This window comes from Enhydra lutris, unplaced genomic scaffold, assembly GCF_002288905.1.
Source record: "Enhydra lutris kenyoni isolate GAN:26980312 unplaced genomic scaffold, ASM228890v2 scaffoldscaffold16, whole genome shotgun sequence".
NCBI lineage: Eukaryota > Metazoa > Chordata > Mammalia > Carnivora > Mustelidae > Enhydra > Enhydra lutris.
In genome coordinates, this window is record NW_019154100.1 from 445,713 (window position 1) to 464,337 (window position 18,625).

An 18,625-nucleotide genomic window follows, 5' to 3' on the forward strand; every position below is an offset into this window, starting at 1 on the left:
CCTTTGAGAATCTTAGAAACTCTTTTATATAGATGATACAGTCCAAGCAAAACAATGTTAAGTCTTTCTGAGGTCTTCACAAACGGTCTTACAGACATCCTTTGATTTTCTCTTGACCTCAAGGTCACATTTCACTGGCAGTACCTTCAGTTAGATCTTTACTGTGAGACGATTTTTAGAAAATCTAGTGCTGTTTCAGGTTTCTTCATTTGTTTCTTCCTTTGGTGTTTTTAGTGGGGATACTGTAAATGATGTGTCCTTCTCAGTGCGTTGCTTCAGGAGCACAAGATTTTGGTTTCTTCCATTATGGATCATGTTACTGATCACTTGATGAAGGTGCCCCCATTTTCTTTACTGTGAATGTATTACTGTTTTGTTTTTTTGTTTTTTAAAGATTTTATTTATTTATTTGACAGACAGATCACAAGTAGGCAGAGAGGCAAGCAGAGAGACAGAGGGGGAAGCAGGCTCCCTGCTGAGCACAGAGCCTGATGTGGGGCTCTATCCCAGGACCCTGGGATCATGACCCAAGCTGAAGGCAGAGGCTTAAACCCACTGAGCCACCCAGGCACCCCTGTATTACTGTTTTGAAGGTAGAATTTAATGTTGGGATTGGCTGAGAGAGTTATGCACTAGCCATGCTGAGTTTGATACACTTCTTACACATCCTTGTAGAGACTGGTTCAGAAACAGAGGTGAAGTTTGGTGTGTCAGTTGGGAAGATGAAGTAGTCTTTTTCTGTTTCTATTTTCTTAGTGAATACAGAATAGAGGTCATCAACATCAGTGGTGGTGAAGGAATACTTTGGGGGAGAAAAGCTTGGAAAGGTCTTAGAGTAAATTGACTAGGAAAATTTAGTGGATTTATGGGCAGTGTTGTGCTAAGGGGGACCACTTGATAATTGTGGTTATAAGTTCATCGTGTCACCATTCAGGATGTTCTGCTTTTTGAGGACAGACTGATTATGAGAAGAGTTAACTCTTCTCAATGTTGTGGTTTGGCCAGGTGAACACGGGAGATCACAGAGTGAGAGGAGTAGTGAAGTTTAGAGTGTATGCAAGGGAGTGATTGTCCTGACAGGGCATGGACGATAAGCTCGGTTAGGGGGACAAGAGGGAGGGAAGGACAATGAAAAAGTGGTAGGTAGCGTTCATGGTTTAAAAGATTTTAGATAGTTAAAGTCACAGTTTTAGGGAAAGATGGATAGGAGATGGTGAATGGGGGTGGGGTGATTGAAATCAGGATATGGGAGGGATTTCATCCACGTTCTTGTTTAATACCTACAAACTTCATATTATCTCCATTTTAGACATGGGAAAATTATGTCATAGAGATTAAATAACCAGACCAAGATCACACAGCAACTAAATGGTAGAGTTTAGATGGGAAATCAAAATATCAGTTTTGTTTTTAAACTCCAGCATCTTTGTACTAAACCAGCTGTCTCTGATTCATGACAGTTGTCTGCTAGACAAAGAGTAACCATTATTATGGCTGAGAATGTTTACATTGTGTTTGTTTTGCTTACTCCAGGCTTATTACGGCATGGGAATGAAAAAAAGGCCTCAGAATACATTTCTAATTTCAAAAACATCTCCTTACTTTCTTCGTAAAACAAGTGGCCTTTAGAATTTGATGGAAAATAATTTTTACTTTCATCTTTGAAAATTCACAAGTTAGCATTCACACATCACTTTTGAGTAAGCCATTAGGTAACATGGAGTAAATTCTGCCCTATCAGTTTACAGTAAAATAAAAATTCTCAGTGTTAAGGAGATCATCCACCATTTTTCTACACTTAAAATTATTTAAGTAGATCCCTACTTAACAATAAACAATGACAAACTAAGAAAAAGAACTTAAGGTAATTTTTATTATCTCTGCCTTAGGAGGCTTCAGAAAAATTTGCTTAGGTTCTAAGTAGATGGTAGTAAAGATTTTATGCTTCAGTAGAGGAAAAGTGAGATTTTAAATAGAAGGTTTTTCAGCCTAATAATTAAAATAACAATACTTAGCAGACTTCCACAATACTGCAAACAAACAAAACCCAATTGCCTGGGCTGTTTTTAGTTTAAATTACATGGAGCCTTTTCCAACACTGCTTGTAGGTATGGAGGCTTGATTGAAATAGCTGCATAATTCCTGAGCAGAGGGTTCTCTTTGCTGTAATTACGTTCATGTGGTGACTCATATTCTTTTAATCCCTGGATTTTATAATTCAAAGGAAAATATTCCCTTGAACTTTGCAAACCTAGAAGACTCAAAAGTTGTTTTTTTAAAAATTATTGTTGTTGGGCGCCTGGGTGGCTCAGTGGGTTAAGCCGCTGCCTTCGGCTCAGGTCATGATCTCAGGGTCCTGGGATCGAGTGCCGCATCGGGCTCTCTGCTCAGCAGGGAGCCTGCTTCCCTTCCTCTCTCTCGGCCTGCCTCTCTGTCTACTTGTGATCTCTCTCTGTCAAATAAATAAATAAAATCTTTAAAAAAAAAATTATTGTTGTTATTACTACTACCACTATGACTTCTCTAAATGATATTATACCTAATTGTTTTTTATCTCACTCAGGCTAGCTCTGATAATGGGGATTTACTAATGTGACTGATGGAGAAAGGATCCCAGAGATACTCAGCATCAGGGATGGGCTTTTCTGGATCCCAGGACCTAAACAGCAGAGATTTGGGGGTTTTCCCTCTGGTATTCCCCACTGGCACAACTTTGTGTCTCTCAAGTGTCTGCTAATTTTTCACTTTTGCCTCTCTTCCCTGAATGATTTTTTTTTTGTGAATTCCCTTGTTCAGATTCCCAAGAGAGGGAATAATAGTTGGTTCTGCTAGTAAACACTGCCTTTGTATGACAGTTTCCTCCCCCACTTCTGTGAAGTTAAGACTGATACAAGGTTGGGGGCCTGTTCTTCGCAAATATCTGGCTGGTACCTCTCCTGTGTAGGGTATGGATGCGGGTAATCAGGTGAGATGTGGATGCTGGAACAATGACATGTCTTGCTTGAGGCAGATTTCTATCATGCTTTTGTTAGAAGTCCTTTTGTTAGAAGTCCTTTAGAATTTGTGAAATACTATCTTATATCCCCATGGGAAGAAAAGAAAGAGGAAGGAAGGAAGGAAGGAAGGAAGGAAAGACGGAAGGAGAGAGACAGGAAGGAAAGAAGGAGAAAAGAAAGACAACTGTTGGTTGACTGCACAATAGCTGTTCTCTCCACCACCCTCCTTTCCCCCTAACATTGTTCAGCTCTCTCTGCGTACTCATGATGCTCATGCAAGGCTCTGGAGATGGAAAAACTTGATCATTCAAAAGCAAATGTCCCAGTCAAAGGATCTGTTTTGGTGAGGCCCAGTAAGGTAATTCTGGTAAAACATACTTGAGAAGATGGATGCTAAGGGCTTTTGTGTAGAGTTTACTGATTCAAGGAGTACAGGGCTTTTCTTCCCTGGGATATTTTGATTTACGTGAGATGCTTCGAACTGCAGTAGCCATGCTAGGGTTATGACAAGAGCTAGTGAAGAGGACAGGTCACTCACCATACTGGTGATGGAGCACCATGAACATGAACTCACATCCATATACTGAGCCACCACACCAACTAACTCTGGAACTTTCCTGTTGTTTGGTGGGAAATTATTTTGATGGAATAGGTAGTAGCCCACAAGTATACTACCAGGTAAGCTAGCCCCCACAGGCCAAATTGAAATCTTCAAGTCATGTGGTTTGCTAAATTAACTTGAAGGACATGATGAGAAGCAAGAAGAAAGAAATGGTTAGGTTATCATCCCTACTAGAGGGTCCAAGTTGGATGGAAGGGATCCCTCCAGCTACACCTGGAGTGCACGGTGTTCATAAGTTCTGCTTCTCTCCCTGCTGTATCTGCCTTCCCTGCTGATGATGTGTTCTCAAGAACGAGTTGAGGTTTGGGCAAGCTCCATAGGTGGAAGGTAGTCCAAGCTAATGATGCCCATTTCCCAGTTCTGAGTTACACAGAGATTAAGTAGGCTTGGTTGGGAGCTGTAAATTGCCGGTGAGCTAGATGAACAGTCATGAATTCTGTTTGTGTTTTTTGGGCAAAGAATACATGGGGTAGAAATGGGTGTCAGCAGTGTTTATTAACCAAAGCAGTTTTATCCCCAAGCCTGCATTGGCAATGGCTGGACACATTTTTGATAGTCATGACTGATGAGTCTGTGTGATGCTATTGACACCTAGTGGGGGAGGCCAGGGATGCTGCTAAACATACTACAGTGTATAAGATACTCCCCAAGACAAATAATTATCTGGCCCAATGTGTCAGTACTATGGAAGTTGGGAAGCCCTGGGTGTCACCAATAGGTGATTGAATTAAGACCTCATAAATAGTGCTTATGTATAGTATGTATAAATATCCTGGATATTTAGTATCTTTTGTGTATTTATTGTATCATAAACATTTATTACCTAGATATCATTTGGTCACCCATCCCTTTATATCAACATGTAATGCATACATGATCTTTTTAGTTACACTTACCCACCCTATGCATTCTGTCACGTCTAACAAAATTTTGTTTACTAGTTACTCGTCTATATTTGAAATATCTTAGTAGGGGTGCCTGGGTGGCTCAGTGGGTTAAAGCCTCTGCCTTCAGCCCAGGTCACGATCCCAGGGTCCTGGGCTCTCTGCTCAGCGGGGAGCCTGCTTCCAACTCTCTGTCTGCCTGCCTCTCTGCCTGCTTGTGATCTCTGTCTGCCATATAAATAAATAAAATCTTTAAAAAATAAAATAAAATATCTTACAAGTGTTGGCATATATTTTGTAAACTTCAAATTTATTCATCTAACAGATCTGGAGATTTGCAGGAGCAAATTCACATTACACTTGTCCTGGAATTTCTAACAAGAAAGAAGATATAAATGTCCTATAAATAAACTAAATTATTTAAGCCACTTTTAATTGTGTTTTCTACAGCTTGCAGCTTTGAGCATCCTAGCTGGTTCCCCCATAACATCAGAAGGAAAATGTATTCCAAAGATATATGGAATAAAGAGTTATACTATAATTACAGGTCTCCTAAAGGGTAATGTAGGGATCAGATACTGCAGGGAATTGATTATGGTGCCTCTGTTAATAAAACACATGCTTGATCATTCTGTTTACCTTTCAAGCAAGTGTAGGCATGGTGCTTATCATGGCAGGCCTATGTGCTCAGATTGAGAGAGGAAGAGAGCACATGTGCATGCAATAGCAGGGTTGGGAGTGTGGAGACAGAGGGAGAGAGAGAATCTTAAGTAGGTTCCACACCTAGTGTGGAGCCTGATACAGGGTTCAATCTCATGACCCTGAAATCACGACTGGACCTAAATCAAGTGTTGGATGTTTAACCTACTGCATCATCCAGGTGCCCCAGAAATTCACATTTTTTAAAAAAGATTTTATTTGTTTATTTGAGAGAGAGAGTGAGAGAGAGCATGAGAAGGGAGAAGGTCAGAGGGAGATGTAGACTCCCCACAGAGCTGGGAGCCCGATGTGGGACTTGATCTTGATCCCAGGACTCTGGAATCATAACCTGAGCTGAAGGCAGTTGCTTAACCAACTGAGCCACCCAGGTGCCCAAAATTCACATTTTTTAAATGATTGGGATAATTTTAGTATGGTGACCTACAGAGCACTGTGAAAAAGACTTTTTAGTTAGCTGAATATCCATTGACAGAATAAACTTAGAAATTTATAAGTTCTGGGGCTCATTTGGTTAAGCATCTGCCTTTGGCTCGGGTCATGATCCCAAGGTCCTGGGATCGAGCCCCCCATGGGGCTCCCTGCTCAGTGGGGAGTCTGCTTCTCCCTCTCCCTCTGCCCTTATCCTCTGCTCCTGCTGACTCTCTCGCTGCACACTCCCTCTCTCGAATAAATAAATACAATCTTTTTTTTTTTTTTAAGATTTTGTTTATTTATTTGACAGAGATCACAAGCAGGCAGAGAGGCAGGCAGAGAGAGAGGAAGGGAAGCAGGCTCCCTGCTGAGCAGAGAGCCCGATGTGGGGCTCGATCCCCAGACCCCAGGATCACGACCTGAGCCGAAGGCAGAGGCTTTAACCCACTGAGCCACCCAGGCGCCCCAATAAATAAAATCTTAAAAAAAAGAAATTAATAGCTTCACAATTATTTTTATTTAATGATGTTAATTTTATTTATGTCTTAGTGCTTTAAAAATATGGAGACATTAAGACTTATGGAAGTTGTGTCTTGAGGTACCACTATTAAAGGGGGAATTTTTTCATATATGTAGAATTAAAGGAAAGCATATTTAAGAAGATGTAAACATTTTTAAATTGTACAAGAAGGTTGTTTAGGAGAGATTTCAAAAAGGATTACTTAAAAATGCTCAAGGCATATTCCTTCTCATTTCTTCCACCTTTCTTTGCCCCCTTTTAATGTTTTTGTGATGAAAAGGAATATTTTGCTAGGTTAAAATATCACACATTAAAAATGGTAAAGTATGGTAGTAAATCAGAACTATTTGGTAAAAGCTAAAGTAAAAATGGGAAGAATGTTTTAGGAATAATGGTGAGCTTAGGGTAGTTTCCTTAGAACCATTGACCTAGGTCAGTGGAATAGGCTAATGACAGGTGATTAAGCTCATTGTTTTTGAGGAGTACTAGGATCTGTGTGTGCGTGTTTGTGAGAGAGAGAAAATGAGAGCGAGAGAGAGAGAAAGAGACTTATAAAGTTTTATTTTTGTTTTAAAATATGAGCCAAAGAATCATAAAGCTGGTATGTGTAAACTTGTCAATTTTCAGATGATTTACATTTTCAAGGCCCTCTTTAATCATCGTTTCTGTTTGTTACAGTGATTTGCTGTCCTCTGAATACGTAGAGAGACATGTTGAACATGGAGGGAAGACAGTGGAAGTCAAAGTAAGTAAAATTGTCTCCCTGTGGGGGAAATCTTTTGAGAATTTTTAAAATACTGATTCTGATTTTAATTTTCACTGAAACTTCTAAGTGTACAGTCTTGGACTTTTATATTTCATATTTTTTCAAGAAAGTGTGTCACCCATTTGTGAATACAAATCTTCAGTTATCAGAGAAAGAATTCTTAGTGTGCTTTAGGAATTGTTGGAGTTATGTTTTTGTTTTTTTGGGTTTTTTTTTTTGGTAAAGATTTTATTTATTTATCAGAGAGAGAGAGTACAAGCAAGGAGAGTGGCAGAGGAAGAGGGAGAAGCAGGCTTCCCGCTGAGCAGGGAGCCCCATGTGGAGCTCGATCCCATTACCCTGAGATCACAACCCAAGCCAAAGGCAGACCTCAGCAGACTGAGCCACCCAGGCGCCCCTGGAGTTGTGTTTTATGGGATTAATGTAGCAGAAGGGTTATTTTTTAGAATATGTCACAGAGAATGATTTCTAAATTTTCCTTTAAGGTTAGCCCTGAGATATAAGAAGTAACATCTTGGTTCCAGGATAGATACAGGACTCTACATTCAGTTGAAAAAAACATTCCCCTGATAAAATGGAAAATCTATTAGGTCTGTAGGGAAAGCCCCGGGGGTTTTTAAATCCCTGGTGAGAGAAATCACAGGACACTGGTTCATTTCAGGTAAGCTCTGAAAGGAAATTTGTAAATAAAATCCTCTTCCAATTATAGGCATAGGAATGTTTATTTTTGTCCAGGCTACTGATGATGTCATCTGAGGACAGGTGAGGCTGAATCCCTCCCAGGGTTTTCTTTAGGCCCCTTGTATATAGTACTATGTTTTAGCCAAGTTTTAATTTCTTCTGAACAGTGTCCAGACTATTTGTTTTGCTTTACCAGAATTATATGCCATTTATATTCATTTTCTTTTTCTGAATATAAATTTGATACAGACTCATTTTAGTAAACTTAAAAATAGAAAAAAATGGGGAAAAATGAAAAATCACCCTTAAATTCATCACTGAGGTAACCTTTGTTTTCATTTTGTTGTATGTCCTTTTAATATTGTTTTGTCCTATGCACATATTTAAATTTTTTATATAGTTGCTATCATACATACCTGCACTATAGTATCTTGCTTTTCAAGCAAGATTTCTATGTATAGACATCTCTGATAAAGACTTAAAATCTGTTAATTTTTACAAGTGAACTAATTATGATAATTATAACAGTCCTTTCAGAAAATTACTCTAAACTTGTTAAGACTGACTGACTGAATGGTCGGTTGATGTATTTGCACTGCCTTACTGCAGAAAGGATGTCAGGACTCTCCCAGGTCTGACATAGGAGAATAGTGCCATTTTGTTTGGAGTTAGAAAAAAATAACTGATATTTAGAAGCTCTGGGCTTCTCTTCTCTTCCCTGTTTATTTGGTTCACTTCCTTATTTTGTAGGATGCTTTTCTGAATGCAGAGTGTATCTTACTCCTTTGTTAAATTAAAGAGGAAAAGAAACAGACAGTTCAATATGTATTTCCATTTCTACCTGTCAGTGGAATAATGAAATACATCTATAGGCATGGAGGGCAGATCTAGCAGAAAACTATCTGCTGTTGCTATAGTAATATCCTTTCCAGGAAACTTGTACTTCGTCAACAAAGCTTACACCACTCAGGTCGTTAGGCAACGTGGGTATGTATAACACCTAGAGCTCTGATGTTCTGCACGGTCTTTGCTGATTTTCTAGTCTGAGAATTGCATTTTCTTAGTTGATGGTTTGCCTAACCGCCCAAGCCTATTAAATCAGGGAAATAATAAATCCACCCTTCATTCAAACTCGAAGGCCAGAAGACGTTGCTCCCTTTAAGAAAACCACTTGGATCTCACCCATCACCTCCATTTGTTTCTCATCCATTTAAAAATCTAACTCAAAATTCTCCTCTGGGTTTTTTCCAGGAACCACACTGAAAGCTCTGAATCCTGCCCCATCAATTGAGTTAGTAGCCAGTTATTTTCCTGTTGGTTCCCTTGTGTCGTGCCCTTTGTGCTTTGCTCTTTTTTTTTTTTTTTTAAAGATTTTATTTATTTATTTGACAGAGAGATCACAAGCAGGCAGAGAGGCAGGCAGAGAGAGAGGAGGAAGCAGGCTCCCCTAGAGAGCAGAGAGCCCGATGTGGGGCTCGATCCCAGGACTCTGAGATCATGACCTGAGCCAAAGGCAGCGGCTTAACCCACTGAGCCACCCAGGCGCCCCTGTGCTTCGCTCTTTGGGGTGTTTCTTTTTACATGGAGTCTGTTAGTTCTCTTTTCTTTACTAATGACTCAGAATTTTCTTAAGCCTTTCTTTAACTATACATTAGGAGTGAAAATTGTAGTATTTCATATTTTTTTCTTTCTTTTCTTTCTACTACCTTTTCAAAAAAAATTTTTTTTCTTACCTTCTGTATCAGTTTGCTAAGGCTGCTATCACAAAGTACCACAGAGTGGCTTAAACAACAGAAATGTATTTTCTGGGGCTCCCAGGTGGCTCAGTCCGTTAAATGGCTGCCTTTGGCTCACGGTCATGCCTTTGGCTCAACACCATAGGTCATGATCCTGTTCTGGGATGGAGCCCCACATTGGGCTCCCTGCTCAGTGGAGAGCCTGCTTCTCCCTCTACCCCTCCCTGCCGCTCTGCCTACTTGTGCTCTCCCTCTCCATCTCTCTGTCAAATAAATAAATAAACTCTTTTAAAAAAATGTTTTTTCTTAACAATTTTGGAGGCTAGAAGGCCAAGATCAAGGTGTCAACTGGGTAGGCTTCCTCTGAGGCTTTTAGATGGTGCCTTCTCCTTATGCCTTACATGGTTTTCCCTCTGTGTCTGTCTGTGCTTTAATTTCTTCTTCTTCCTTTTTATTTATTTGAGAGAGAGAGAGTGCAGGAGCAGAAGAAGGGCAGAAGGAGAGGGAGAAGCAGGCTCCCCGCTGAGCAGGGAGCTGGATTCAGGGATCCATCCCAGAACCCTGGGATCATGACCTGAGCCAAAGGCAGATGCCTAGCCAACTGAGCCACCCAGTAGCCCTCTGATTTTTTCTTCTAAAACAGACTATTCCTCATGTTGGATTAGGGCCTACTCAAACATCCTCATTTTAACTTAATTACTTCTTTAAAGACTCTATCTTCAAGTATAATTATAATCTGAGGTACCTGGGGGGTTAGGACTTCAACATAAGAATTTCAGAGGAATAAAATTAAACCCATAACACCTTTCTTAAGAGGGCCATGCTTTTTTTTTTTTTTTTTTTTTTTTTTAAAGGCTTATTTATTTTAGAGAGAGTGAGGATGAGAGAGAGCATGAGTGGGAGGGGCAGAGGGAAAGGGGGGAGAATCTCAAGCAGACTCCACACTGAGTGCACAGAGCATGGAGCCCCATATAGGGCTCAGTCTCACAACCCTTAGGTGAAACCAAGAGTCCCACGCTGAGCAGACGGCACCACCCAGGCGCACCTTGTGTTTTTTAATTTTTTTTTTTAATTGGCTTTTCTTTTGGAAGTGAAATAAATGAAGGGTATGCGAATTCAAGACAAAACTCTACTTCTTTTGATAATATAAAATCAAAATCAAAATCATTATGCCAGATCGGGATGCCTGGGTAGTGCTGTCTGTTATGCATCTGATTCATGAGTTCAGCTCAGGTCATGATCTTGGGGTTATGGGATTGAGCTCTGCATGGTGCTCCCCTTTGGGCAAGGAGTCTTCTTGAGATTTCTTCTGCCCCTCACCCTGATTGTGGTCTCTCTCTCTCTGTTTCGCTCTCAAATAAATAAATAATTAAAATCTTAAAAAAAAAATCATTAGGCCAGATTTAAACAATGGCTAGATACCAATCTAGTAAATGACTCTGCTCAGGTGTCATGGAACCTTTATTTGTGAAACTCAGGTGCAATGCATTTATTAAAGGGTGTGAGTATGAATGTGGGAAAAGGAATACATTTGCATGAAATAGCTACTTTGGTGAATCTTTTAGATTGCGATAATCTTTTTTCAAACCTTTTTATTTATTATATTTAAATTAAAACAAATAAAAAATTTTATTTATTTGAGAGAGAGAGCATGCACAGGAGCATGAGGGGGGAGGGGCAGAGGAAGAAGCAGACTCCCCACTGAGCAGGGAGCCTGAGTTGGGGGGGCTGGATCCCAGGGCCCTGAGATCATGTCCTGAGCTAAAGGCAGACACTTAACTGACTGAGCCACCCAGGAGCCCCTAAAACCTTTTTAAATTGTAAAATGTAACACTGACACAGAAATTGCTAAGGTGAGTACCCTATAACCCCCATCCAATTCAAGAAACAGCTCAACCAGGTCTCCTGTGTGCTGCTTCCCAAACCCAAGCCCCTCCCTCCTCTTACAGACTTGTAAATAGTATTGTGACTTTAATGGTTGTAATTTCCTCATTTTTGCTTATTGCGTTATCACATGAGCTTGTATTTCTGCAGTTTAATTTGCCTATCTGAAGTTTTTTTTAGTGAGTTTTATTTTTTTTTCAAGATTTTATTTATTTATTTGACAGAGAGAGAAAGCACAAGCAGGGGGAGAGGTGGGCAGAGGAAGAGGGAGAAGTGAGCCAGTTAATGAGTTTTAAAACAGTCTCTTTTAATCTGTTGGTTTCTCCATATCTTTCTTTTTTTTCCTTCTCCCTTGCAATTTATATTTCTTCAACAAATCAATTGTTTATCCTATGTGGTTCACAGTCTGAATTTTGCTGTTGACTGCAATGTTATATTTAGAGTAAAATGAAATCTATGTCAGTGATCTTCCCTTAAGATAGTGATTTGTATTATCCGCAAGGACATTCTATGCCTTGTTGAAGGTAGTTTTATTCCAGTCAGATAGATACATAATCCCGATTTTAAAGTTCTATTAAAATCTTTTCTTCAAAGGTTACAAAGATAAAAGCTTTAAGTGGAGGGAAAAAAAGAGAGATTTTTGTTCCTTTAATAAGACATGTTAATCTCGTCTTTCACTTACATTTATTTCCAGTTCATTTAAAAATTAAATTCTAAATTTGCCCCTTAGTTTTGGAAGAACTTTTATGGGTTCAATATGAACTTCTAAAACAATTTTAACATTAAGCTTCAATCTATCAGAACATCTAGGGAACATAGTCTTTTTATTTTGACTGTGATGAACTGCAGATTTAGATTCTTAAGACAAAGTGAGCTGGGATTGACGAGTAGCAGCAAATAAGTCTAAACCATGCAGTTCGCAGTTTTACTGTTAGCTAGCTTTTTTTTTTGTCTTGAGGCTAAAGACTGCCAGTATTAAGCTTAATTAGTTGCCAGTTAAATAGGCTCTAGTTAATTAGTATTATAATACTAATAATAGTAACCACTGGTATTTATTGCTCATGATGTGACAGGCACATGAATTCATGTGTATTCCATGCTCAAAACGACCTGTGATTATAAGTATAATTATTATGAAACTTGACAGGAAGATGAGGTATAGAGAGGTTATATAATTTGCTGAAGATAACACAGTAAAGAGTAGTAGAGCCACAGTTAACATTTAAGTTCCTTAACTCCCAAGCGGACTCTCACACCATGTTATCTACCGTATATTCTGTATTATATAAGATAGGCTAGCCATGAAAACGGAAATGTATTTTATTTAGACTTATTTTATACATACTTATTTCATTTTGGACGTATCTAGCAATTACTCTTTTTTTTTTTTTTAAAGATTTTATTTATTTATTTGTGAGAGAGAGCACGCATGAGAGGGGAGAAGGTCAGAGGGAGAAGCAGACTCCCCATGGAGCTGGGAGCCTGATGTGGGACTCGATCCCGGGACTCCAGGATCATGACCTGAGCTGAAGGCAGATGCTCAACCAACTGAGCCACCCAGGCGCCCTAGCAATTATTCTTATAGTCTTATCCTTAAGCTGAAGTGGTGGTCTTTTCAAAGACCCTTTATGTATTTCTCTCAACTTTGGTCATGTGTTCAGGTAGTTTTTTAGTAATGTCCATTGCTTTGGGCAAAATATGGTAGAGACACATCTAGTATAAAGCCTGTTTTACTTTTCATATCTCAGGAAAATAGTCATAGTAAGAGTTTTAGAACATTAGGAAAGGAATGGCTAAATCTTTATATATACCAAGAATATGTATAGATGTGGGATGAGGCAGATTTCCTTTGGATGAAAACGTAAAAATAGATGTCTTGGTATAGACATAGGGTTTATTATATTTATTACCAGTGAAAGATCGTGACCAGTCCTCAGTATCATTTGTTCTAACAGGTTTTTTTTGGGTGGGGGGTTAGTTTTTTTATGTCTTATTATAATAATCAAAAGTAATAGCTGCTAAGTGTCTAATTAGCTCAAATTATTTCTAATCTACTATATGTGAGCACTCCTAGCTTGTCTTTGGGTCAAAATCCTAATCCTTGAGGATAGGTGTATGCAGAGATGCCTGTTACACAGCATTGACTTTGACTGGCAATCAACTGGTTACTGTCCATCATATATATAAGTGAATTGCGTGCACTCAAGGATCATTGTCTTGAATCATGTCCATAGGGGCAGTAAAAAGATGGTAAGAAAGCAAAGGAGTGTGGATCAAGGTTGAAGTCTAGAAAAAGGTAAAGGACGTGGAGAGAGTGCTGTGTGTTGGGGTGCTGGTATCAGAGGAGAAAGTGTCTCCTTGAGAGTGGGAGAGGTTATTATGACTCAAGGGAACATTTTCTTAGTGTAATGGTGGTGTAATTTTCATTAAAAATATTTTTTCTTTTTTTTTTAAAGATTTTATTTATTTAGTTGTCAGAGAGAAAGAGACAGAGAGAGCATGGGCACAAGCAGGGGGAGCGGCAGGCAGTGGGAGAAGGAGACACCCCACTGAGCAAGGAGCCCCATGTGGGACCCAGTCTCAGGACCCTGGGATCATGACCTGAGCCAAAGGCAGACACTTAACCAACTGAGCCACCAGGCATCCCTTCATTAAAAATATTTTCTGAGCAAATTAAAATGGCTCCTGTTAACTCTGAAAATAGAATGTTAGTAAAGTTGATACAGAAGCAAGGAGAAAGCCCCAATTCTTTTTTTTTTTTTTTTTTTTTTTTTTTTTTACCAAATAGTTTTTCTCTTGCTGTTCACATCCATCTTCCCTCCCTGGGTTTGAAGCTCCATGAAAGATTCCCAGCTTAACCAGCAGGTGCATATGCTACAGGCTGAATCTCTAGATTCCTTTTGCACTCATTTTTCTGAGTCAGATTTCTAGCTCATTCTTCTTTCTTGAAAAAGAGATACCTTTTTTTCTTATCCTGCCTTAATCTTTTTGCTTTCTACAATGAATGTGCCAAAGAAGGAAAAAAATTCTAGTGGAGAACAGCTTTAAGAGATCACTTAGAAACGATTAAATATATGACTTTTAGGACAACACAGACCTTCCTGGCTTATGCTAACTTTGTAGCTGCTATAACCCTAAACCGTTTCCACAGATAATGGCTTGTTTTCTTGAATTGTATTCAAGCTTCCTCATGTCTCATTTTCTGATTTCTCCATGATGAACATAATGATCAACACTTGAATAGTTTAGAAGTTGTGTAATATATTAAATAATGTTTCTTAAGATATCTTTTAACTTACTTTGTTTGTAAAAAATACCCCTCAAATAATTATAGGGTGGTATAAAATATTGTGGAATTCTTTAAGTAAAAAATGTTCTCAGTTTGTCATTAGTCAATTTAGTTTATTCAAAATATAGGTTATAGTTTAGTGACTGCATTCTGAATACTCTGCTTTTTATAATGACACAACCTTGACATATCCTTTTATGACATAGGGATTTTTCTTGAATTCATTGCATACAATTGAAGAGTACATAAATGCTTGAACTATTTCTTTTTTTGGCCATAGGAGCACAAAAATGGCTACTAAACTGCCATAGTGTCATTATATATATTTATTGCAGCAGAAAAGATGCACAGAGAGGTTAATCTGCTTTTGCTTATCCTGGATATCAAGTTTCCTTATTGATTCTCAAAACTGCGTTATCATCCAGAATCTTGGTTCTTCCTATAGATGCCAGAAGAGTAAGCGATGAAGAAGAAAAGCAAAACCAGACTTGGGTGTGCAGTAAATTTTGCTGTGTGCATTAGTACAGAGACACCCATGCCATCCCATTGGTGATGAATCTTCTGAAAGAGACTAGTGTTTTGTTTTCAAATAGCTTTTAGGTAATCTCTTTATTTTGAGGTTGTCTTTTGACATGAAATGCAAGTAGCAGCAGCTACTGTTGACAAGTAATCTATACAGAAGCCTTGGTTGGTTGGTTTGTTTGTTTTTAGGAGGACTCACCAACAACATTTCTCTTCCAAATGCACTTCTTATTAACAACTTCCCCTTACATTTGAGGAACATGTTCTCTATCTTGAATTCTCACTACAGTAGCTTTTTCAGAGCCTCTTGGATAAGGAAATAATAGTTATCTAGACATTAATCAAGGCAGGTGGTCTGGGAAGTTGCTTTAGAGAGAATTTCTTTTTAAACGGATCTGTTTGTAGAAGTTGTCATGTAAGCTCTTGTATTGCCTTTAATTTCAAATCCGAGGATCAGGCATTTCCCCTGGCTCTGTGGAAACAGGGAAGGCCTTTATCTAGTAAAGTAACTTAGTGCTGTGCATTTTAAGGATGGCTGAGGAGCATCCGTAGAGACCCTTAGTTGGTCCTTTTGGGTGGGGATCCTGCTGCCATGATAATGGAGACTTTTTTTTTTTAATAGTTTTATTGAGATACAGCTCATTTGCCATAAACCAAAGTGGGTTTGGGTCTCTATTTTGTCTGTTAGGGAGATTTTTAAACTGAATGTGTGTGAATCGAGTTGATTAAAATTATGACAGTTTAATGAAGCAATGGTAAGTATGTTTGACAGAGGCTACTACCCATATGTCAGAATGCATATTTATGTTCTTCTTACTAGACTGCCTGGGAGATTCAGGTTAAGGACTCTCACCAGTGCACCTGCGCTCTGGAGCAGAGCCCCAGGTGCAGGATGAAGGACAGTTTCAGGTACAGGTGTTACAGGTTGTGGGGTGGGTATGCATTTACCTCACACTGGTTCTCTTTACCAGAGAGGACATTTTCAGCTGTCATATCTATAGACATGATAACTTTTTACACAAATAAAAACCAAGTTCACCACAAATACACAATTTTAAAAATTAGATGACTTCTAGAAATTTCTCCTCAGTTCTGAGACAGTTCATGAGTTATAAGTTAACATCAGTCTTGAAAACTAGAATGACTTTAAAAAATTTTTTATTCTCTCCGTCTCCCAGTGTCCTATGTGTTATTCCTTATGCTCCACAAGTAAGTGAAACCATATGATAATTGACTTTCTCTCCTTGACTTATTTCACTCAGGATAAGGAGAAGTGAGTTGGGGGAAATCAGAGGTGGAGACAAACCATGAGAGACTGTGGATCCTGAGAGACAAACAGGGTTTTGTTTTTGTTTTGTTTTGTTTTTTTCATTTTTAAATTTTTTTATATACATATAATGTATTATTAGCCCCAGGGGTACAGGTTTGTGAATCGCCAGGTTTACACACTTCACTCACCGTATCACATACCCTCCCCAATGTCTATAACCCCACCACCCTCTCCCTACCCCCCTACCCCCGGTCACCCTCAGTTTGTTTTGTGACAGTAAGAGTCTCTTATGGTTTGTCTCCCTCCCGATCCTATCTTGTTTCATTTATTCTTTTCCTAACCCCCAAGCCCCCCACGTTGCATCTCCACTTCCTCATATTTGGGAATTGAATGATAGTTGTCTTTCCCCGGTTGACTTATTTCGCTAAGCATAATACCCTCTAGTTCCATCCATGTCATTGCAAATGGCAAGATTTCATTTCTTTTGATGGCTGCATAGTATTCCATTGTATATATATACCATATCTTCTTTATCCGTTCATCTATTGATGGACATCTAGGTTCTTTCCATAGTTTGGCTATTGTAGACATTGCTGCTATAAACATTCGGGTGCACGTGCCCCTTCGGATCACTATGTTTGTATCTTTAGGGTAAATACCAAGAAGTGTAATTGCTGGGTCGTAAGGTAGCTCTATTTTCAATTTTTTGAGGAACCTCCATGCTGGACAAACAGGGTTTTGGAGGGGGTGGGGGGTGGGGTGAGCCTCGTGATGGGTATTGTGGAGGGCACGTATTGCATGGGGCACTGGGTGTGGTGCATAAACAATGAATTTTGGAACACTGAAAAAAAATAAAATTAAATTTTAAAAGAAGTAACAGTAATAAAAAAATATTTATAACATTTAAAAAAATTTTGTTCTATGTATTTTTCTTATCCATGAATATTTGATAACCAACTGTGGATAACTAGTTTTGAATTTTATTATGTTTAATGACTTCATTAGCCTTTAACTGCTGACATAAATAATTAAAAAAAAAAAAAAACTCAGGATGGTAGGATTCTACAAGAATGAGATCTAGAGGGGCACCTGAGTGGCTCAGTTGTTAAGCATCTGCCTTCGGCTCAGGTCATGATCCCAGGGTCCTGGGATCGAGCCCCACATTGGGCTCCCTGCTCTGCATAAAGCCTGCTTCTCTCTCTCCTACTCCCCCTGCTTGTGCTCCCTCTCTCGCTGTGTCTATCTCTGTCAAATAAATAATAAATGAAATCTTAAAAAAAAAAAGAATGAGATCTAGACTTTCTATTTAGGGTTAATCTTCCAGTAATTTAATAAGATAATATTGAACTGAATAATGGAGGATGGTACTGGGATTCAATTCTAGAATCTCCTGGTGCAGAGATGATTCTATAATTGCAAATAGATCCAGCCCAGGAAACCTCGTTCTTCTGGCCCAGCGGGGTTGATCTGCTGCTCGTTTTTAAATACTTCTGTTTTTAAGTAGTGGATTATATCAGAATGAAGCCTCATCAATTTTCTCTGTTACTGCAAGAGCCATGATATCTGCATGTAAGTATTTTAAAGTATTTTAAATCATGAACAAAAGTGTAGCTGTAAAAGCCATACATTTGATGGTGAGTTATGGGAATCCTGGTCAGCTGGCTTTGTTGACTGATAATTACCATGTGTTGCTGTCCTGTTTGAAGTCTGTTTTCTTTGCTGTCTGTAGGGCTGAATTTTAGTAACGAGTAAGCGCTGCCAGTGGTTGAATGTTAGCTGTTGGGAAGAGGTAACCAGTTCTCCTTACAAAGCTAAACTTACTTTGCTCCCTTAAAGCTACTGGTGGCATGTTCTCTCCAGCCACTTGTGCTAACCTTAGTGGAGTTTAAAAAATAAAATGACTTGCTGTGCTTCCGTTCTATATCATTCTCAAAATTTTGCATTTTTACGAATTAATTATCATGAGCCCATAAGTGCTCATTTTACCATCAGGGAATCTCTTGTTTCATACATTCTATACCTCTTTGAATCCTAGAGATCTCCTGATGGTGTCAGTACTGGTAACTGGACTGAGGAATAAAAGAGCAGAAGAATTGGTGGCAGCCGGAGAAGCAGCAAATGCTGGGATGGTACTTACTCTGTGCTGGGTACTCATCTCATATGCTAAGTTACTTAGTCCTCCTGTAGTACCATTGCTGTCCTCATTTTGCAGCAAGGAAACTAAGGCACAGATAGTTTAACTAACTTGCTGGAGAACTTGAAGCCGGGCGGGCGTTCTGGTGCCAGAGTTCCTGCTTTAATCCACTATTGTCTACCTTCTCTAT

At 39.0% G+C, this 18,625-nt stretch overlaps 1 protein-coding gene across 8 annotated transcripts in view; it reads left to right on the forward strand.

Annotated features, from left to right (window-relative positions):
* The window catches only part of LOC111147283 (ADAM metallopeptidase domain 22), a 220,380-nt gene that overhangs the window by 107,330 nt on the left and 94,425 nt on the right, over window positions 1-18,625 (forward strand). For all 8 annotated transcript variants that reach the window (XM_022503232.1, XM_022503234.1, XM_022503231.1 and 5 more), the window contains exon 4: window positions 6,832-6,898. In XM_022503232.1, the coding sequence (XP_022358940.1) occupies window positions 6,832-6,898 (67 nt within the window). The remainder of the gene's footprint in view (window positions 1-6,831; window positions 6,899-18,625) is intronic.